At 41.7% G+C, this 22,625-nt stretch overlaps 2 protein-coding genes across 3 annotated transcripts; both read right to left on the reverse strand.

The window, feature by feature from the left end:
- Positions 1–1,452: 1,452 nt before the first annotated feature.
- mcm6l (MCM6 minichromosome maintenance deficient 6, like) lies at positions 1,453–8,041 on the reverse strand. The gene is made up of 17 exons (XM_076294466.1): positions 7,947–8,041; positions 7,708–7,854; positions 7,485–7,595; positions 7,067–7,316; positions 6,659–6,824; positions 5,997–6,142; positions 5,528–5,678; positions 5,008–5,149; positions 4,707–4,848; positions 4,336–4,443; positions 3,975–4,130; positions 3,753–3,881; positions 2,867–3,028; positions 2,514–2,622; positions 2,017–2,208; positions 1,705–1,844; positions 1,453–1,575 (listed from the first exon to the last, which is right to left on the reverse strand). Exons 1-17 carry the CDS (start codon positions 8,039–8,041, stop codon positions 1,453–1,455), a joined length of 2,469 nt encoding a protein of 822 aa, XP_076150581.1.
- Positions 8,042–9,033: 992 nt separating this feature from the next.
- cul1a (cullin 1a) lies at positions 9,034–21,566 on the reverse strand. 2 transcript variants are annotated; one of them, XM_076294468.1, is made up of 22 exons: positions 21,349–21,566; positions 18,152–18,567; positions 17,496–17,673; positions 16,946–17,113; positions 16,786–16,836; positions 16,491–16,581; positions 15,766–15,929; positions 15,409–15,571; positions 15,013–15,143; positions 14,600–14,707; positions 14,234–14,340; positions 13,906–13,954; positions 13,525–13,656; positions 12,998–13,115; positions 12,279–12,355; positions 11,792–11,923; positions 11,447–11,539; positions 11,259–11,306; positions 11,068–11,150; positions 10,772–10,877; positions 10,108–10,221; positions 9,034–9,802 (listed from the first exon to the last, which is right to left on the reverse strand). In XM_076294468.1, exons 2-22 carry the CDS (start codon positions 18,289–18,291, stop codon positions 9,722–9,724), a joined length of 2,334 nt encoding a protein of 777 aa, XP_076150583.1. In that variant the 5' UTR covers positions 18,292–18,567; positions 21,349–21,566; the 3' UTR covers positions 9,034–9,721. The 2 variants fall into 2 exon arrangements, with proteins under 2 accessions (XP_076150583.1, XP_076150582.1); XM_076294467.1 differs by having other exon boundaries at positions 11,253–11,306.
- Positions 21,567–22,625: the final 1,059 nt, after the last annotated feature.

Below are 22,625 nucleotides of genomic sequence, written 5' to 3' on the forward strand. Positions count from 1 at the left end.
TGTAAACTAAGATAATGACATTACATTCTAGGGAAGACTATCCGGATTACATCGTGCTGCTGTGCTATTGTTTGACAACAAAGGAGCGCATGGCACTATAGGTAAATTGACAATGTCAAAACATAATTTCAAAGTTTTGAATTACACAGAAACAGAGTTTAACAAACTAGTAATAACTATTACTGAATAACTCACCACAGAACCCGGTCAGACAGCTTGATATTCCTTTCCACAAAAGTACAATAGCTGTAGTAGACAAGATCCTGAAGCTATGAAAAGAACCGGTCGCAACTGTTGACAGTTTGCATTAGTGTAATAAATCACTTCTTTGAGAGCTAATGAATCGTTTGCATTAGGTTTTCACATTCGTCTATTTCCCAACTGAACTCATGGGTTGTGTGTACATGAGTGGGCAGCCCGTTGGCAGATGTGGTGAATGCTTTATACGCGATTGGGTGGCGTTCACATCCTCGTGTTTCAGGTGGCGGATTCCTCTCAATGACAAGGCTCGCGCTTCGCACGCAACGGCTCATGGATTTACACATCCTCTCGAGCTCACTCACGCACACGCTCGTAGCTCGTTGGAAGCTACACACACACATACACACCCTTGCACACTGGGAAGCATGCAGTCGTGAACGTTAAAAAGAATTGGCGCATACTTACACTAGCCTATATTGTCTTTTTGGAATAATTTTTCGTAGCGAGGTCGCCTTTTTGGGGAACGAAAGACGTGGAAATTAATTTTTAAACAACACCGGGAGATGAATCATTTTGGGGGAATGGTGAATGGTACGGATATTTATGATTTACATCTCTTGACACATTCAAATTCTTATTTTGTCTCTAGTAGCCAATTGTTCTGGGTAGCCTATTATATCTCTGCGCATTTAGGGTAGCCTAAATGCCACTTTGAATTCTATTTAGTAAACATTTGTTTTTATGCTAGCTTGTCAGGGGTAGCATACCAATATAATAATATAATTTATATAATTACTCATAGTTTTGTTATTATTGTGTAAGCATACCTGTGAAATACAATGAGAATATGGCATAAGAGGAAGCAAGCGTTATATAATTTGACCAGGCTGTGTTAAAACTAGGTATCCCTACTTTTATTGTTTTGGTTAAGGATGAAAAAACGGGCATGCTTTCATGAGGAAAATGTATTGCATGGAAGTATGGTATTTAAAACATCTTGTGCTCAGCAACACCAATGTAACCAAAACGCATTTCCTAAAAACTCTGATCGCGGTTTACATTAGGTGCCAACCTCTCCATGCGCCTCACTCCTCAATGCGCATACAAAGGGCGCCATCTTGTGTAAAGAACTCGTAAAAACAGGCACCTGCAAAATAATCTTTATTATGTTGACAAACTCCACATATTTACAGACAGTGCATCTCCAAAAGATGACTTATATAAATTATGAGAATGAATCACAACTATGATTTAATCCTCCAAAACATAGTTTGGATTCACAACAAGATAAGGGTCTTCCTCTGTCACAGGTTCTTCTCCTTTGTCCCCAACTTTCTTCAGTCCAGTTTTTGTCAGTTCTATAATGATATGGTCCTGTACACGGAAGACAAAAAATAATAAAGCATTCAACAAAACAAATAATTTTTATTTCTATGTTTTTCCTCTCAATGTTCCTCTCAAGCTTTAAATGGAAACTGTCCAATGAGCAGGAATGTCCCTCACATAATGAATGAGTCTGTGGATCACCCGCTCAATCAAGCTCTTCTTGGCAATGAGCTCAGCCTCTGAGTCAATCTCACTCTCCAGCTCTTTCAGATACCAGTTGATCAGCTCACTCTTCTTCAGCGAGGCCTCCTCATCCACTGACACAAAGGGAGACAGAAAGGCACACAGACACAAATGTCTTAAAGTGCTATTTATAAGTGATTAAATCATAAATGGCAACAACAACTAATGGCAATTCAATTTAATAAACAATTATGTAATGTCATAAATATGGTAGTCATAGTATTCCAACAGGTGCATGGGTCTTACACTGCTCCATCTTCTGCATGTGGAGGACCAGTAGATTGGACACCCTCCGGTACTCTGAGAAGGACATGCGGAGCGCAGGCTTGGCAGCTGCAGGCTTGTCCTCACCAGGCTGCTCTGTTTCCATGGTGTGACCATTTGTTCCATTGGTGCCATTCTGTTTTTGGTGAGCCTCATTCATCACGTCGTTCTGATCTGTGGGGCAGTCACTTAAAATGATATATTTTCTGACAGAATGCTTTAAACATTTTGCAATCAATTTCTATCGAGATTAATGTCATAACAGTCACAAGAGAATATATTTTCTCAAAAGCATACATGCACACAACAAAATGTTGCCAACTCACTATCAATACACCGTGATAACTTTCACAGGGTCAGTTTATATCCAATAACAGACAATAACTAAAATGTCTAAAGCTTTGAAATGGCATCAATTGAATTGTTTCGTCAATATCAGTTGGCAGAAAAATGTCAGAGAATAATAACAAGAACTTTACCATCAAGATCCTCATTATCCTCTTGATCAAAATTGATGTCGGGGGAGTCAACACGGATGATGGACTTGTTAAGTAACCGGAAGGCTTCTTTTACATGTTTGGGTTGAACCTTAAAGTTTGGAAGTCAAGTCTCAGATTTAGATAAGTGAACACCACCATTTACATAACCTCTTGTGGCTACAGTATTGATGAAAGTGCCTTTAAGTATCTTAAATAAAGACAAAACTTTGGGCCTGGAGTCTAGCCAGTTTTTTTTACAGAAAACTGTGTCAAACGCAGTTGCAGTGTTATGTAAATGATGTGTGCCTAGACAGACTGTGGCGAAAGGTTAAAGACCGTCACCAGCTCCTGACCTCATCGGAGCAGTAGAGTCTGGCCATGGCCTCGGACAGTCTGAGCATGCTCTCCAGCTGCCTAACGGTGATGCGCCAGGATGACCTGGCCGTGCCGCTGCTGTCTCTCTGGCGCAGACGCTTGTACTGGTCCACAATAAACTCCTGGGCCTCTGACACAATCTGCGCACGCACGCACGCACGCACACACACACACACACACACACACACACACACACACACACACACACACACACACACACACACACACACACACACACACACACACACACACACACACACACACACACACACACACACACACACACACAGACACAGACACAGACACAGACACAGACACAGACACAGACACAGACACAGACACACACAGACACAGACACAGACACAGACACAGACACAGACACACACACACACACACACACACACACACACAGACACAGACACAGACACAGACACAGACACAGACACACACACAGACACACACACACACACACACACACACACACAGACACACATGCACACACACACACACACACACACACACACACACACACACACACGCACACGCACACGCACACGCACACGCACACGCACACGCACACACACACACACACACACACAGACACAGACACAGACACAGACACAGACACAGACACACACACACACACAGACACACACACACACACACACACACACACACAGACACACACAGACACACACAGACACACACAGACACACACACACACACAGGTTTTGGGTCATTTGCAGTCGCTGAGCATATCAATTAGTCAGTTCTCAGTTGCCAAGAAAAGACAGCAACAAAATACACAGAAGTAAATGGTAACAAAAAAAGTGCAGAGAGGTGTAAAAGTGTCCCCATCCTTACCTTTGGCTGGAACTGACGTGCAAAGAGAATATATCTCTGGATCTCGTCTGTTTCGTAGATCCTCTCCACTGACTCCACATTTCGAGCATGCAGGTCCACAATGCGCCTAGCGATAGCATAGTCAGTCACCTAAAGGGTTAAAGACCAATCGAGGTTATAGGTATGGGCGATGCCCTCCATACTGGAAATAATAGTGCATGTCAGTGGCGTCTCCACTCCAACCTCATTGCACTCATCCACCAGAATGAAGAACAAGTCGAATCTGGACATGATGGGAGCAGACATGTTGACATTCTGCTTCAGGGACTTGGAACGGTTGTACCGGCCATCAATGGGATTCGCTGCAGCCAAGATGGAAGTGCGGGCATTCAGGGTGGCCTACTCCAAAAGTTAAATACATATTCAAGTGTTAATCAATACCAATGATTTTACATGTTTAAGCTCCAGGGTTAGTGGATTAACTGCAAAACCTTTACAGAAAAAAACATCCCAAATACAGCTATACTAGTCACAACTGAAAAAATATATCTATATACAAAGAAGTAAATTCTCTACATATTATTGTGGATAAGGAGCACAGCACCTTGACTCCAGCCTTGGTGATTGAAATGGTCTGCTGCTCCATAGCTTCATGGATAGCAACCTGATCCTTTAGGTCCATTTTATCAAACTCATCAATACAGCACACACCCTACAGAAACAGCAAAGCCAACAAAGACCAATCTGTTTGAGGGCATACGCTCTGTCAAAGTCAAGGTCAATAAAACATTTACATATTCAAGCTTTTTAAATTAATCTGCATGAAGATTATGATTGGTCATCACCAAGACAGGATACACAGATATACAAATGAGCAGGCCATGCCAAATCCAGTATGTCCACACATCATATCAATATGGTCAATGTTATAATATGTAAGATGGATCAAAGTTGATTTGAAGCGTGTGTGAGTACATTGTCCGCCAGCATGAGAGCCCCAGCCTCGATAACAAACTCGTGCGACTCCTCATCTTTCACCACAGCGGCAGTCAGACCAGCGGCGCTACTCGCCTTCCCACTTGTGTAGACAGCACGGGGAGCAAAATCCTCAACGTGCCTATGAGATGCAAAAATAAATTATACACATCAAATAATTGCCCAGTTGAAATTCACTAAATTACAATTTCTCTATATTGCATCATAACTTAAAGTCTATACAATATTCTAATAATGATGGCGATAGCACAGCTTGAAGGAGAAGGAAACGGTAGTTTACTTGAGAAACTGGCTCTTGGATGTACTGGGGTCTCCAACAATGCACACATTAATATCCCCTCTCAGTGAAGTTCCCTCCATGGTGGTTTTGGCAACACCTCCAAAGAGCATCAGCAATATTCCTCTCTTAATCTCATCATTACCTAGTGAGTGTACAGAGAGAGAGAGAGCGAGGGAGAGAAGGAAAGAGGGCATTGGAAAATAGAAATGAAAGGTCCAGTTGTCCCATTTTATTAATTTGAAAGCTAAAAGCTTGGAAAATATCTGTGCCTGAAGAGATCAGAAACTTTCAAAGTTGTTGTACTTGTACATAATGATCCATTTTCAAATGTTGAATGGCCTGGCCCAGACTTAATTCAGGCACAGTGACTGAGAACTTTTTATCCCAGTAAATTATTTACAATAACATAAAACAGCCGCTACATAGGAAAGAATTTTTCTAATTGGCATTTTCACATCTTTCCAAAAACTGAGCGTCGATTTCTAGACTTAAAATCCTGTTCCACAGTGCCAGCAAGTACCATGAATGGTGGGGAAGAGGCTGCTGCAGAGGTTGTGGTAGAGGTTTTTGTCCTGGCTCATCTCAAACACCTTCTCCCACTCCTGAACGGTCATCTGGTTCTTCACACTCTCTGCGGTCTGGTCCTCCTGACGAAGCTCTTTACCACCAAACTAGACATGTTAAACAAACAAGGGCCTTAGGAAAACTTAACACTGCAAAAATGGGTCCAAATGTGTCAGACTTCAAAATACCTGTTCCAAATACAAAGATGTATTCCAAAATAGACAAAAGAAAAACAAACAAATGATCTTTTCATGAATATAAGTCCCCATCTGCATGAATCATTCAACTGTGTAATGATTAAACCAAATCAAAGAAAAAATAAAACAAAGAAATCTATCTATTTAACCAAATGGGGAAAGCAGCCATATTTACAATGGTTCAGTCTCTGTGTGTGTGTGTGTGTGTGTGTGTGTGTTTCACTTCACCCTGGGGTTAGTGGGGCCAACATGGCAGGCTAAGAAGGCCAGTCTGTATGACAGCTCCCTCACGCCCAGAGCCTTCAGCCCCTGGATCCCTTCCTGGTCAAAGCCCTCCTTACCAGTCACCCTGCTGCTGGTCTCAGCCCTGGTGCCTAGAGACACAGAGAACACAGAGCACAAGAGATGGGACCCATCCAGTAGCTGTGTGGACTGAGTGGGCTTAGTGTGATGCAATAGAAACTGGGATGTGTAAGAACAGGTCTCATTTTTGTTGCTACTTCTTTTCTGATATTACTGTAACTGCTTGGAGGCATGAAAATAGTCTTCAGCAATTCAGCTCCACTCATGTGATGACACTGACAGAGTCCGTGTCCATGCATTATATTCTTGGCAACATCACATACAGAATTACAAAGTGAAGATGCAGCAGATGCATCTCCTCACACAATGTAAGGCAGATTGGCCAACATCGAAACATATGGCACAGCAATGTTTAAAGCATAGGGCCAGGCTCCTAGCTGCTAGGGGATGGGACTCTGCACTGTATTGCACTGGATGCAATCAACACGATTGAGATGAGGATGCAAGTTGTACTTCATAAAAACAAATGTGACATAGCACAGCATAGAACAGATAAATCTGGCTCAGTTCCCCCCCCCCCACTTCACCTGACAATGCCATCGCAGAGACGTCCGGCACAACGATGAGGGTGCCGGTGAAGTCACAGCGGTCGCCGGCTTGGGCAGTCTCCACCGCCTCAGCCCTCAGCACCACCTCCATGCTGCGGGGGATGGAGCCTCGCGGCAGCTCTGCCTGCGTCTCCTGGATACGAACCTGTCGGGAAAGGTGAGCTCTTTCTCTCAATACCAGTACTATATTTTGAGGACACTCGATACTATACTGTAAGATTATGAAGACAGTGTTTGTGTTACTTAAAAAAAAGGATGATGGAAGCATGAAATTACAATCAGGTAAAGTGTGAAGTTACAATTATGTTAGTTCTTTCAAAGCAACATTGTTTAGTGATGCTTTACCCAAGTAGGGCTTCAAGTCAACTCTCATTTGTTCTGATATACCTTTTGGAAGTCAACAAATCGTGACTTGTTTGTGTCCAGCATGAACCTCTTGCGGTTGGCACACACCGGATTCTTGCAGATGGAGGGCTGGGTGTACTTAAACTGCTGCTCCACGTCCTTGACAACCGACTGGCAATCAAGACACAGGAAGGTGCCACTGACCAGCTCTGGATGCACAGGGTGGGTACGCACCACCTGCCCACTGATGCGTATCAAGGTGCCTATCCGAGTAGAGGTGAGTTCTCGGATCCTAAAGGACAAGTAAAAAAACTGGCCAGGTGGACTTGATAATCAACAACACAATCCCAAAGTGAACTTCAAACATTAAACAAAACAGGCATCTAGGTACTATAGGAGCGGACAACTATGTGAATGTAAAACAGACAGTTTGTTGATTAAGGCTTATAGTAATATTAACTTCAATCGAGATGGGAAATCTGAGAAGGACACATAAAATTCTTTAGATGGTGGTATGTTCCCATGGTCACGGGCAAAATGGCGCACAGCTCTGCAGAGGTATGGGTACACCCTAGAAAAAAACAAGGATTTGACTGTTAGGCTATCCCAAAAACGTTGTAAACCTAATGTGCATTGCAAAAATAAACTGCTTATCAATTAGCACGACTTTGTAATAGACTTACCTGTAGTACTCCTCTTGTATGGTGGTAGCTAACTGCTGATTATAATGCTCGATGTTGGTAAAGCTGACAGTAAGAGTATTTCTCTCAGGTCGAATCAGCTCTTGGGCGTCAGGCAGGTATAAAATCTCCCCACTTTTATCCTGAAACCTGAGAATTAGAGTTTAGACTACTGTTTAACGCGTAGCCGATATTTTACAGAAATGCAGTCAATCGAATTAAATGTTAACAAACTAACTTACTCCTCCAAGAACTCAAGGAATAATTTCTGACATTTTTCAGAGAGATCATCTTTTACTTGTACACCAGCGGCAGTCGTTTCAACAGTAGGATCCATTTGAGAAAGTCAAACAATTTGCTTACAGATACGACCAAGCTTAGAGATTGTAACCAGAGAGAGTTAAAGCGTAGTAGGCTAATCAAGTATCTTGTTGTAACTCATGCACACCTGCAACAGGTGGGCCGTGATATAGGCTAAATAGTCTCCTAGTCTGGAGCACGTGGTGACGGAAGGATGCTGTAGGCCTAGGCTAGAGCATGATGTGATTGGGATTTTCTTTTTCATAATATGTTCTTCTAAATATGAAGTATAAAAGTATGGCTAAATATAATTCTCGCCCCAAAGGCGTAAGCCCTGAACCTTCATAACTGATTGAGTTTGAGAGGCTGTAAAGGTTCAAATGCTATTAACAGGAATGGGACAGCACCTGTGACTTTGACAAAAGTAATTGGGGAAAAAAAACACGTTAAAAACTCGGTTCGAGTTTTTTTAACTGATGATTTTTAAAAAAATATACAGGCTTCCCATATGGGCAACCCTGTAGCCTAGCCTATTTTACGTTCTCAAGGCCTATGCCTAAGTCCTCACCGCAAACGCGCATCAAAGTCTGAGTTTGTCGAATGAGACTGGGCCTAGGGGAGGACTGTGTAAAATGAGCATAGGGGTGAGCTACCCCCTTTTTTTCTTCTAGGAAACCGTATACAAATTTTAGCATGTGACTGTATTAAGGACGGGGGAATTATTCCTTACAATCTGTAGAAAAGGTACAGAACATAGGGCAAATGTGGTAAAACTGTGTAAAATAAGATGTTTTGCTCTCCAAGTGGATTCCATTCATGTCGAGTTATGGCGATTTAAGAGTGTTAGCCTCACAGGTTAGAATACATGTGTGTAAGGAAAGTGTCTCCTTGATATTAGAAGAATCCAAATGAACTGTCTTGTCTAACTTTGGAAAGCTTATTAAGGAAGAACATGTACTCAACATCCATAGTTCATCTATTTTATAATTTCAAGTGTCTTTCTTAAGGAATCCACACTCACAGAAGGCATACAGAAACCTTTAATTTTTATTTACCACACATTTAAAAAAGTGAAACACACTATACAAATGATCTTCCGATAGCAGATAACAATGCAGAATACACTTCTAATGATCTGGCCAGACACGCTACCGCTCCAGAAGTGCAGCTCAAATTGCACCCATTTATTTTTATTTATCATTATTCTCCTCCTCATACTTAATTTCTGTAAACTATCGCTGCTGAACTCAGCAACAATGATGCTTAATACCCTCATCTAATATCTGACTTTTTACTTTTTGAACTTTTATTTCTTGCTTAAATGTATATAGGCAGTAGCATGCAACCCTCAGCGTGAAAGGTGTTTGATTGTTTTTATTTTTCTTGTACGTTTTTTCTTTATTTATTTTACTGCTCAGGGGTCAGGGGATTAAGGTCTCTGTCCAGTATTTACAAATCAAAGTGAAGCAATCCATCCTGTGTGATCTCCCACTGGCTGACCACTCGCTTCAGTCTCGGAGTATTGAGGTCCAGCTTGGCGGCCAACTGCCTCTCATGATGTACATGTCCTCCTCTTCCAGTTTTTTTTTTTTCCTTTTCCTTCTCCCTCTGTGTGTTCACATTCCCAACAACATAGGCCGGATGTCAAAAGGAATGATGTTTATTAAGCAAGAGACAACTTCTTAAAAAAAAAGAGGAAAATAAAAATGACAAATGTTTAGGCCAAGTAGCTGTAGGTATCCTTCTCCCCGTCCACCCTCTCCAGGTATTCCTTCTCTATGAGAATATCAATGCATTTCTGAAGAGACAAACAGCACAGGCACAATATTAATTCACATGTATTTCACCACCAGCAATTGTCCAATATCAATCAATGAGTAACAGAAACCCCCCAATCGGTAAAAATAAACAAACCCCTTGTGACAAGTTTGGATTGTTCCCGTTAAGGAAAGAAATCACAGAAGAAAAATCTGTAGAATTCTAGACTGATGCTGATAGTGTTCCCAAACCCTGTCAGATTTGCACTCATATCCTTTGTGACAGCCCTGTGGTTCACATGAACCCTCACAGCAAAGTGTATCTACAGAGAGAGGGAGAACTCACCTTGATGACTGGGACTCTGGGCTTGAACCTGGAAGAGAGTTGGTTGAGGACTTCCGCCAGGAGCTGCTGGTGCTTCAGGACTTTCCGCATCTTCATGATTCTCACGATGGCCGCCTGAGGATAGAGATAAAGAGAGAGACCAATAGGGTGGTTACAGAAGGGCCTGAAGACACTAACAGCGTGGTGACACAAAGACCCATACATACTGCATTCAATGAGATAAATGGAGTGGTGTAATCTAATGAGTTATGGTTTGTATATTATAGTATTTGTTTTGTCATCATGCTATTGATTGAATTGACATTATTGTTTATTATTGCTATTCTCCTTAATGTAGTGTTACCAACATTTTAAATTGTTCACTGTTAAATTTAACTATTGTATTGGTTTTATTTGTATGTCGCTTTGGACAAAAGCATCTGCCAAATCCCATAACCATAACCATAACCATAGGATTGGCCTGGGAGTAAGAGTTAGTGTAAGGCCATGCCAACTCAACATCAGATTCTTTCCTACAGTAAGCTGCCATCTTGGTTGTGACAATAACTATTCCGACTGCAATAAATCTGCTGCACATCTCCCATCTGCTGCATCTGAGAAACTAATCTGAATTGGCTTTTCATTATGCAGATTAGAGAGGGTTGTGATTGAGTGTGTGGTGTACTTGTATCAGTAGTTTCCGGTCCTCCTCGATGTTCTTGTGGGTTGTTTCCTGTTCCTGTTTTTGTTCTGTCTTCATGGGGACGTTGATGTTGACACGGAGCTTCTTACTATTGGGATGGCAAACATTAGAAATGATATCAGAGTCTCTTGACTCAACGCAATAATAGTTCCCCAACTTTGTAACCAATAGGCTTCTTGCACCACACAAGGGTAAATATAATCTAGTGTGAACATGACTCACATCTTAAATGAAAATTGTCCTGTCCTACTGTAACCAGGGGTGCAAAATAAACTTACTTCTTGTAGCCAAGAAACAGCTTTATCAAGGTGTCTGGTTTGAACTCGACTTCATCCACATTGGCGTTCTCATCTTCAAGGACCTGAGACAGACATTGAACAGAAGTTAATTGGGGGACGAGGAGAAATACTTATTTTTATTATGTTTTTAATAAACCAACTAATAGAAAAAAAGATACACTTACACTTACCAGCAATTTGGATTTCAATAGGATTTGTAGAACCTGCACCAATATGTCCTAAGAGGCAGATAAGGTAAACAAATTGATTAAAAAAAAAAATATATATATATCAATGTCAACATCAATCACCTTACTAGGACCAAAAACAGCACAGCTAGCATAAATAAAAGCTAGCTAATTGGTTAGTGTCAACTCACTATTTTGATCTGTGTGCTGTCTGTCAGTTGTTGGACCGTGTAGACATCCTCTGTGTTGTACTGCAGTAAAATGGCCATCTGAAAGGTGGAGGCCTGGAGGGAGCAAATAAGACATAATAATAATGATAATAATAATGCCATCAAACGACTGGAAACACATGCTTTCAAACCAGTAGTGCTCAACTATGTCAAAGCACTTCTCCAAAATGGCTTTGTTATTGCCGTAAGTATGCTGTGATGTGATGTTGCCAACATTAGTGCTTGTAGGGTGGCCTATATGTGAACTATAACAGCAGGTGTACGGCAAGAGAGGAAGTGATGGATGATGAGAGGCTGTCTGCTCACCTGTAAGGTGTATCTATTCTTGAAGCAGTTGGTGACCAGCTCTCCTTTGGACAGGTGGTAGAGCCAGGTGAGCTTGCGGCCGCTGTGTCTGCTGGCGTAGAATGCCGTGAACCTTTGGTAGCTTCTCTCCAGCTGCAACACACAGGCATAACCATGCACAAAATCAAAACATGTCCGATCTTTACCACTACCATTAAAATAACAAATATTAATTTCTGTTTATGGAGCTCAAAGGTAGAGCAAAGAGTAAACACCACCAATGTTATGGGATTGTCTAAAAAGCAACCGACTATTAAATTAATTAAACCCTCACATCTACTGTCTGCTGCTTTGAATAAAGCTGTCAACTAAAATAAATATAAAAACGAATAAATGTAAATGTATGCAAATATTGCTTCTGTTCATTTTCAGGACAAACACACTTGTCAAAGCATAGCAGGCAAGTATGCCTGCATAGGTTTTAAATTGGGGGTCTGCGTGGGCTCACCTCAGATGGCAGGGCGAATGTGCAGGACTGCTGGAAGGGCCAGGAACCTGAACTCAGCACCTGGATACTGAAGTCCACTGGATAGAGAAACACAGCACAGTTAGAGACAGTCACATCACACATGCACACACACAATTCCCTTTACTCTAATTATACAGTGCAGCCATCTGCAAAGTAAGAATTATTCATTGACACTGAATAATATTATGGCCTTGTTCCCCTATATATCCGCATATAGTACATCTTGGCTGGTTTCACCGCATTGCATTGTATGCAACATATCCTTTTGTGAATATGGAATATAGCTGCATGCAATTTTGCTACATATTCCCAACTTTAAACAGATGCAATACTCCTTTGAGAAAATGAAATGTAAGATGACCAAACAAAAGTCAATGTTTCTGAAATAGACTTTTAAAGGCACATCATTCCTTAAATAGCAAAAGATAGTCTCTGGAACAACAATTTCCTGGAGAGTGTTTTTGAACATCTGGCCTGTCTGTGAAGCACAACAGCAGCACATTTTGTTTGCCGCTTTTAACTCACTGACTGAATGTACCAAAGGAGAACTATAATAGGCTCTCGCTCTCATCACCAAGCAAGGGGAAATTGTATTTATAGAGCACATTACAACATTGTGGGCCAAAGTACCAAGAAATTATTATTATAGCACCATTGGGGCACTAATTGGGTTTATAATACTGATGTAGCATACTTACAGTCCAGGGGTTCGGAGTTTGTTAGGTGCTTCTTGAACTGCTCGTTCAAGTCTTTGCTGACGCCGATGTCCTGGAACATGCGCTGCAGCTTGGAGGTGTACTCAAAGCCACATGCTTGCTGCAGGCGACAAGAACAGTATGGTTACAGCACAGACATTTTTCTGTGTTCACAACTTTTAGCTTTGATAGGCTGACTATGCTTTCTGTTAATAATACTGTTTAATGCTCTTGTCAGTGCACAGATACTAGGTAATCTACAGATAATTAAGTATTAGAACAGATCAAAGCATAAAACTCAGAGCAATAGCGCCCCATACCTTGAGTTTGTTTTTAGTTGTTTGTTTGTTTAATTTAAAGCCATTTCAGCAACTAATGGCCAGAGCATTGTGTGTTAGAGAAGTTTAAATATGTTTTTTTTTTTTTTATCTATACTAGCAAGAAATTCTGAAACTTTCAAAGTTGGGAGTAAAGTGGGACCTTACTAAAAACATCAACCACAGAATTTTGCTGATAAAATTGCCGTCTACCTTGAGTTTGGAGATCATGCTGGCTTCAGCGTCATCACTGGCACTGTTCTGGTGGACCAGCCTCTTGGCCAGCATCTTGGCGTAAAACTTCTGGAACACGTCTTTGTCCTCAATGTACTTGAATACTACCATCTGGGAGAAAACAACCATTAGGTCTCAAAATAAGGGCAGCAACTACTGGCATTTGTTTCTATATAATAATAATTAAAGGCTAATAATCATAACACTGGCACATTTACAGAAATGTTAATGAATGTACGCCGTCATTATAAATAAATAAATGAATGAATGAATGAATGAATAACAAAATTGCATTGTATGAGATTTATATTTCTCTCGGTGCATGTGTGTTTGTGTAATGTGTATGAGGTGTGAACTGACCACTTGGTTGAGGGTGTCTTCCAGCTCAGCCTCCTCAGGGTTCTTGGAGCTGTGGGGGGTGAAGAGAGAAGACAAACTGAGCAACACAGTACCCCTAACTAGGTGCTCGTGCACACATACACAGTTACGAACACACACACAATCAAGTGCTACAATACTAACCACCCGCTCTTAATACACAGCTGAGAGAATAAGTAGTGTCAGGACATAGATGGTGCCTGGAGCAGATTGAAAATGCACACACGCACACACTTTCCTGGAAGACACACTTTCCTGGAAGACACACTTTCTAATAAGCAGACAGAAGTGTACACAGATAAACCCTCACCTCTTCTTGAGAAGAGAGTCACAGTATCTGGCCAGCAGCTCTGGTGACTTGCTGGATGACTGCACCATCTTAGTCACAGCGTTGTTGTTGATGAAGCGTCCACAGGCCTGCCACCAGAGATGGAACGGTTATTATAATTATTATTTTAGGCAGATACTGTATTCAAAGACATTGTTTTTAAATATGTATACTTTGGCAACACTGCTTTTAAAAAGCTGTGGATTGCTTGCAATGGATGGGATGGATTCATGCCAGGTCTGTTGCATAGTATGAGGCAGCTGTGATACAGGCGCTTACACGTTTCAGGCATGTCCATTATTCAGACAGGTATTCAGACCATCAAGGGTCTGAGGAAGAGTTACACACCTTATCCAGTGCCGCCACGAATCCAGCATCGTTGTTGAAGGCAGACATCACTAAAGCATTGTATTTCTTATGAACGTCCAAGATGGTCTGTACATACATTTTGGGATCCTGGCAAAGAACAAGGATGTGAATGTGAGAATACAATAAAATAAAAATAAAAAATGTAAAAAACCAAGACCACTCATTGCTGTACATAAACAGTGTTATTTGTGGGGTAGTATTTTTCCAAGGTCATAGGAGGCCTGTGTAACTCGCCTAAATAGGCTGGAATATTTAGGTCGAACACGCCACAAGGTTCAAATCACTCCCCCTTTACCCGAGCTGACCATATTGGTCCCTTTACAGGCCTGGCATATGAGCCTGTGTCTATCTTTAGCCTGGTGCAGGTTGGGCAGGGTAAAGGCACGACTCACGTTGAGGGCAGCCTCTCCACACTTCTCGATGGCGGCCAGGCCCTGGTTGTAGATGTGCGTCTCCAGCAGCTTCTTCAGCTCTCCCAAACCGTCTGTGATGCGGGACACTAGGTTGTACATCCTGCCCAGATCTGAGAGATGGGGGAGGGGGCAAACGATGAATGGAAAAAAAAGGGCACAACAGAACAGAGGAAAGGGGAGAATGATTGCAGCCAATTTATTTATATTTATTAATTAGTTATTTCATTTTTTGTGTTGGCTGCCCACTTTTATTCTTCTAGGCTTGCAACTCAGGGGCAATACAATTAAACCACCAATAGAGAATTGGATTGCTTTGCTTCCATTCCTGAAACAACATAATTCAGCACAGCATACTCATTAAGCAGGCTTCCATACCCTCATTCTTGTCAGCGTCCAGAAGGTTCTGGAACTCTGTGTGGAAGATCTCCAAGTGCTTCTCGATGAGAACCTGCTCACACTTCCTGGCGAGCTCATCCTGCGTGCTCTCGTGAAGGTAGACCTGCACCCTCCTTTTCTCCTCCAGCAGACGAGTTTCCGCCTGTATGAACACAAACAATAAACTCTATACTGATACAGTACAGTAGCACACGTTATAATTCAATACAGTAACACTTGACATTTTAAATAGAAACAACCGAATGTAGACATCTACAACCTGCACAATTAAAGCACACAAGCAGGGCTACACATCTCTCCAGGTCTGTGATCTGGGTTTGCGTAATCCCAACCTACCTTTTTCATGTACTCTGTAACAGGATTCTGTTGTAAGAACTCTGTGCTTTCCCTGGTGTAGAAGCGTTCCGTGTCAGCGAGGAACTGCGTCTCGAAGTACTCCTTGTAGACGGACAGAGTGGGGCCCTTGGCAAAGGCGTCATCCTCGTTCAGACCCAGCTCAACTGGAAGAACACAAACCTCTCATTTAACACTCTCCCCTAAGAGACTGAATAATGTGGTAACGGTCGCTACTCTCACTCTCTCTAGAAAATGTCTGTTAATGGATTGCCTGCAGAGGTTGATTTCAGATGTAGCCATATGCATTACCAGCAGAGAATGATCTTCTATGCATGCAGTGAGGAAAAATACTTATATACATCAAATATAGATATTACCTACATTATCAACACACTATACTTATTCACTTGATTATATATAAAATCTTTCACATCTTTTTACGTATTTTAGATATTGGGTGTTTTTTATTTTTTATTTCCTCGATGTCTCTAGTCTATGCATTTTCAGACTGCATTTCATACTTTTGTCAACATTAACCTTAGTGTATGAAATGTGCTAAACTCACACATTTGATTTGGCAATAAACACGCACAGAATAGCACACAACTGCTCTGCACATCATTGTGCACTGAGAGTGTGGAAATGACACATCGCTACACAGAGACTGAAGAGGCATTATCAAAAGATGAAACAAACAAACAAACAAACAAAACACAGTGACCCACCGTAGGACTGGACCACTCCGCTGATGAGTCTGGTATTGATGGGCTCGCCATTTCGCTCCTTCTCAATCAGCTTCAGCACTGCGTTAGTCACCTGCACAGGAGCCGAGTGTTAGGGAACCCACCATAGGGACATTCCTTCATGAGTCCAAACCACTATCTACCCAAGCTTGTGTGTCTAGAGCAAGCCACTAACAACATACAACGAAGACAGTGTTATGTACAAAACAAAAATACGTTCTCAATGTACGTTATGTTCAGATCAATCTGTCCGTCTCGACGGATAAAGAACCCTCACCTGTTTGTTTAAAGGCCTGAATAAGCAGTCTCTCCATGTAACAAGTGCAAGCTGTAAACAGAGACAAGGAAAGACTTTAGCAATTGTCCAAAAGATTGACAAAAAGCAAAGTTCCAGCCCAGTCTGTGAAGAGAAGACTGGAGGACAGCGGGGGCCTTACGGAGTAGATTTCGTAGATGCCTTTCCTGCCCTCGTCACACTCGCGCCGGACCCAGTGGCGGTTGAGGTAGGCACAGATACCATTCAGAACCTTACTGGAGAACCGATAGTCCTCCCACTGCTGGGTGTAGAACGTCAACACACTCTCATCCATCAGGTCCTCTCCATCCTGAGGGAAGTGGGCGGACATACATTTGTATGCATGAGTGTGCGTGCGCGTGTGTGCGTGTGTGTGTGTGTGTATGTATGTAACAGAACGGTGACTCTCTATTATCTTGTACTAGATTGATATTTTTTTGACGAATCATTACATATTATTATCTAATTGAGTTTCCATACTAAGTCCATTTTGGGAAATTTGAACTCAATGCAATGGCTGTAAATGAGATTGACTTGAATTGCATCGGCTACAACCCAACAAACCATCCATAATAAGCTTTATATAATAAGCTGTATATTATATTATTATTACAAACCATCTAAGCATCGTAAACTAGACTATATCGTAAACACAAGGGGCACTTTTCAAGAGGTCAGAAAGTGTGCATTACCTTCAAAAGATTTGTCAGGTAGTTTTTGAGGAACTCTTTGAGTCTCTTGTAAAGCTCCAGGCCCACAAACTGTGCACCACCTGGAGTAGGGGCCTTCTTGGAAGGCTTGGAGGGGGGCACACCTGCCCCACGGGCTTGGTTGGACTGGTGCACACTGGTGCAGTAATTATACACATGTCTGAGGGAGAGGGGAGTTAAGGCCAGAAACACAAACACACACACACACACACACACACACACACACACACACACACACACACACACACACACACACACACACACACACACACACACACACACACACACACACACACACACACACACACACACACACACACACACACACACACACACACACACACACACACACACACACACACACACACACACACAAAGGAGAGAAACATCGGCCATACACACATCAATAACTAAACAGGTGACGACCTGCTTGAAAAAATGAATTGAAATTAAATACATTTCTGCTTTATTTCCCTATAAAATGTACTTATGTCTTCAAATTCATCAGTTAAAAAACAGCTAACATCTAATGATTAATTCATAACCCAATAACTATGCTTCAGCGTCCAGCTCCTTTGCAAAACCCAGAGAGCAGGCAGCTGTATCAGCAGTAAGTGCACTGCTGCATAGCAGGATACGTGTAGAGCTCCATGTATCGAGACTTGGCCATGCTCTGTCTGGTGTAGACCTGCTGGATGCCGGCGCGCAGGTCGTCCCATATCTGGTCCAGCCCGATCTGCTTGAGGCCGTGAGGGTTCTGGCCGCGGTTGGACGACATGGTTCTCTTGCCGTCTCTTCCTCTCTCTGCTCGTTCTCCGTAAGATTACTCCTCTCCCTCACGTTCGGCGTTTGTCTCTGGCTGTGTCCACAGGGGAGGCGTGCGAGGGGTCACTCCTCCATAGGGTGCAGAGACGAGAGTGTGTGGTCAGGCGGAAAACGGTGGGCACAGACACAGGAACACACACAGGCAGAGAGGCCGGGTCCTCTTAAGAGAAGCGGGCAACCTCTGTAGACCCTCTCAGGTGGCGCTCACTAGAACAACTCTCCAAGAGACCTGGGTAAAGCACACACACACACACACACCATCAAGAGCGCTCAGTAAGGAGATCTGTCTAAATTCCACATTCCACTGTTCAATACCAAGATGTATATCAAATATCAAGGAACAGATTGCTTCACAGTTTTTCATTCTTCCTTTTAAATGAACTGATGCATTGCAAGCAGAGAATAAGGAAGGGCAATAGCTAATATACATTTACAGTGACAACCCCCACAGCTGATATTCAACTCAGTGGTAAAACAGTAAAAAGTGCAATACATGTAAAGTATGGTTACAATAAACAAACTAAAGTTCTGGTCTCCAGTACTTCATCTACCAATGCTGAGTAACCCAACCCCTGTGCGCCATTATTGAATTCCTGAATAATTCCGGCTTTTTCTAAGGAAAACAATGTCACAATAGAAAAAAGCAAAAGGGACAGAAACGATTGTGAAACAATAATTGCCTAACTAATTAAGATCACGGCACCATTCAGTGCACCGATGATGACCAGAGAGCCAGGCATAATGGAGGAACTGTTGCTTTCTCTTCCCAGCTTCAATCGCTTAGGTAGGCTTTCCCCAGGACAATCGTTCCTGCTACGGAAGCCCTCCTATTCATTCATTATGTCCTGGGGTTCCCTACACGTAACCATGGCAACAGATTCAGAGCACAGGCATGTAACTTGACATAGGTAGGCCGAGCAGCTGGGAGAGGAGTGGGCTGTTGCTAGGCTGGTGCACATCTTATTTCTGGTCAAATACAAGCCATGGTTCATAACATTTACATGATTGCAAATAGGATTTTGTCTGAAATATGCTCAAAGGCACATTTTTATATGGAAGAATAGCTCAAGCTGGCCCAGGACGGTATCATTTCTATGTTTTAGCAAACCACTGTCTTGAACCAATCAGGAGCTAGCAGATGTTCAAAGTGATATAATGGGCCTCTAAGATGTCAGTGAAATCACAGAATAAAAGTGATGAGCAAAGAGCAAAGACTGTGCATGTGTGAGAGAAGGGGGGGGAATCAGTTTGCTTTGCAACCCTCTGACTATCACCCCTAACATGCCACACACTGTGCCATTTACAAGACTCTCATCACCATCTAAGACATTATGACAAATAGGCTATGGTGAGTTTGTTTTTCGGAACAGTAAACTGCCCTTGATATTCACATATCAGCATAAAGAAAATGGTTTACATTGTCACTCAATCATGCTCCACTCCACAACAAGTTCTTCATTTAAACATGCTTCTAATTACATCGTGAAAAGCATAAGGCAGAGGCTGACAAGACAACTCAAGTTCTGAGTGCACACTTCATTCCGACAGTCAGGCTTAAGCACAACATGAACATCACTGGTTTCAGGGCCTCGAAATGAGTTGAAAGCAAAATGAGGTCTGTATACAAGTAAAGCAATGTTACCTCATCACAATAGTGCTATTCGCTCTGAGCAATATAGGAATGACAGGCAGATAAACTTTCCTTACAATACGTGGCTACTGGTACTGGAGTGTTCCACGTATGCCACACACTCCGATGTGGAAGCGCATCAACATTACCATCAAGCTGAACATGTAAGTCCACTGACATTAACACACAAGGAGTCGACATTAAATTGGTATTGCTATGTGGTAGGACAAAGCGACGGGTGATTAGTCAACTCTCGTCAAATATCTGACTACAACTAGTAAATAGTAATTTGGCAGATATGCCAACTGTGCATGGCCTCAGGAGGCGGATTCCCAAACATAGTATCATACTACTATACTCTACTACGTTACCCAAATTTGAGTCTGAATTCACTATACCACTATGGCATGGTTTTAAACCAAAAGATAGAGTCCATAAAAATGTGTTAAACCTAAAGGTAGCACTGAGGCCCTCTTGACAGCAGTGTGTGAATATACAGTAGGAAGTGATTTGCAAACGAATTTGGCTAGCCGCCTCACTTTCTAGCCAAATGCTACCAAGCTACGTAGTTAACGCCAGCACGATAACTAGAGAAGTGTCCGAGTAGACCACATCACCACCAGATAGTTAACGACTAGTTGAGCCAATAGTCAGTATAAAATCGTGAAAGTGTGCTGTAAAATTAGTTACAGTTCAGTGATCGGGGTAGTCTTCGTAGGAGGCTTGGCGTCTGTCTTAGCCTGTCAATGTTAGCTGAGTCAGGCAAGGAGAGATCATCCCTCATTGCTAACCTCCGGTAACGTTACAACCAAGCCATTAATGTTGATAAATAAACATCTTCCAAAAAGACTGGCACCGTGTTACATTGGTAACATTAGAACCAACAACGCATATTAAATAAACGCAGGTGTTAATGAGTTGGCACACAGGGTGACAACTAGCCGTGACGGCTAGCAAGCAATCTTTTTTAATGTTAAGCTAGCTAACAAATAACTTGTAATGTTAACGTTACCGATTATCTGCGTGCTAGCTAACAGAGCACACAGCCAAAAGTGGCACTATATTAATGTTGTACGGGAGAGAGGCCCAGCTCTCTTAGACATATTCTATAGATTGTAGCCAATATTAAACACTACATGTCCAATTTAAGTGGATACTTTCGCCATGATTTTCGTATAAAATGCGTTATCCAGACTAACTCTAGATGCGAACAAACGTAACATGCTATTCGTAAAACAGGAACGTTAGGTCCTAGCTAGCTTGCTAACAATACTAGCATCATTCCGTTAGCAAGTTGACTGTGAGAAGCTTGGTTATTGCTAGTGGTCTGAGCTAATTTTTGGAGATGTCTGATCTGTATAGCTCCGTTAGCGGTCTTACCATTGTCCAGCAATGTTCGTCTCAAACTCCAGATCATACATATGTTAAACAAACTTAAAAAAATGACCATATAATTAATCCTGAATATACATCTGAAGCTCCTTTTTCACGAGACGAACCGTCACCATGTACGGAATAACCCCAACAAAGCAGTTACGTTAGCTAGATAGCTAACAACACTGCTGCAGTAAATGGAAAAATAACATTCGTCTCCGCCAGGTTGTGCTCCGACAAAAAAATCTCCCCTTACACACATCAATACACTAATATGGTTCCGCCTGATTTCAAAGGCGTCTGTAGACAAGTTTGTTTACTGTAGCCTAGTTCTATGCTTTAAAATGCCGTTATCAGACAATTAGGCGACCTCACAATAGGCTACGACTGGTAAACGGGACATACTTTATAACATTGTAGTCTAATCTACCCACGTTAGTTTGACGTTATTGGGTTAGCCTCGAATCGAACCAATTGTGCACATGCAAGCAAACAAAATTCTCTTTCTTTCTTTCTTTCTTTCTTTTTTTCTTTCTGCTTGTCTGTCTGCGGAAATCATAGAGGCATGTATGTGTTAATTACCAGAAATACAGTTTCTTATCAAAACAGAAAGAGTTCTGATATTTATTGATGTGTGTTATGGTTTCATTATAGTGGCTTATTCACATTCACACAATAAAAGAAAGGAACAAACAAACAAACAAACAAACAAACAGCATCAGTAATACTCTCACTGTGGATCTCAATCCATCTTCTATTATCAATGACAGCCATATCCCATTTCAATGAGCTTATGAAAAACAATTGTGATTTTAAAATAATACTGACAAGTTTACAATTTTTGTAGGCTATGCTCTGAATACATGTGGGGATTTTTTTAAAAATGGTTTGCTATTCATTGTTGGTGTTACTTGCCAAAATAATAATAAAAAAACACTACTAAATCGGAGCAGGCAAATGCAGCAGCCATAGAGCATCAAAGAGAAATATTATATTAAAGATAAAGACAATGTTCCAAAAATAATTGGTCACGACAATAGCACAAAAATTGAAGGCATTGTGTAAATTAACTGCATGAGCCTTTTTTAGCAAATTAAGATGACCTTCAACTATACTGTAGCAGTACATTCAACTGAAACACAATAAAAGTATAGCTGATAACTCTCTCCCTTTAAATTGGTTAAGACGGAAACCTGGATAACTTAAACAACTTATCCTGAATTTCAACCACAGAATTTGTTACAAAACATGTCAATGTTTTTGTCATTATTATGCTAAATCCC

Source organism: Alosa pseudoharengus, unplaced genomic scaffold, assembly GCF_046254945.1.
Source record: "Alosa pseudoharengus isolate Yale_2024_CS ecotype anadromous, Long Island Sound unplaced genomic scaffold, YU_APseudo_1.1 YU_APseudo_1.1_scf_2, whole genome shotgun sequence".
NCBI classification, from domain to species: Eukaryota; Metazoa; Chordata; class Actinopteri; order Clupeiformes; family Clupeidae; genus Alosa; species Alosa pseudoharengus.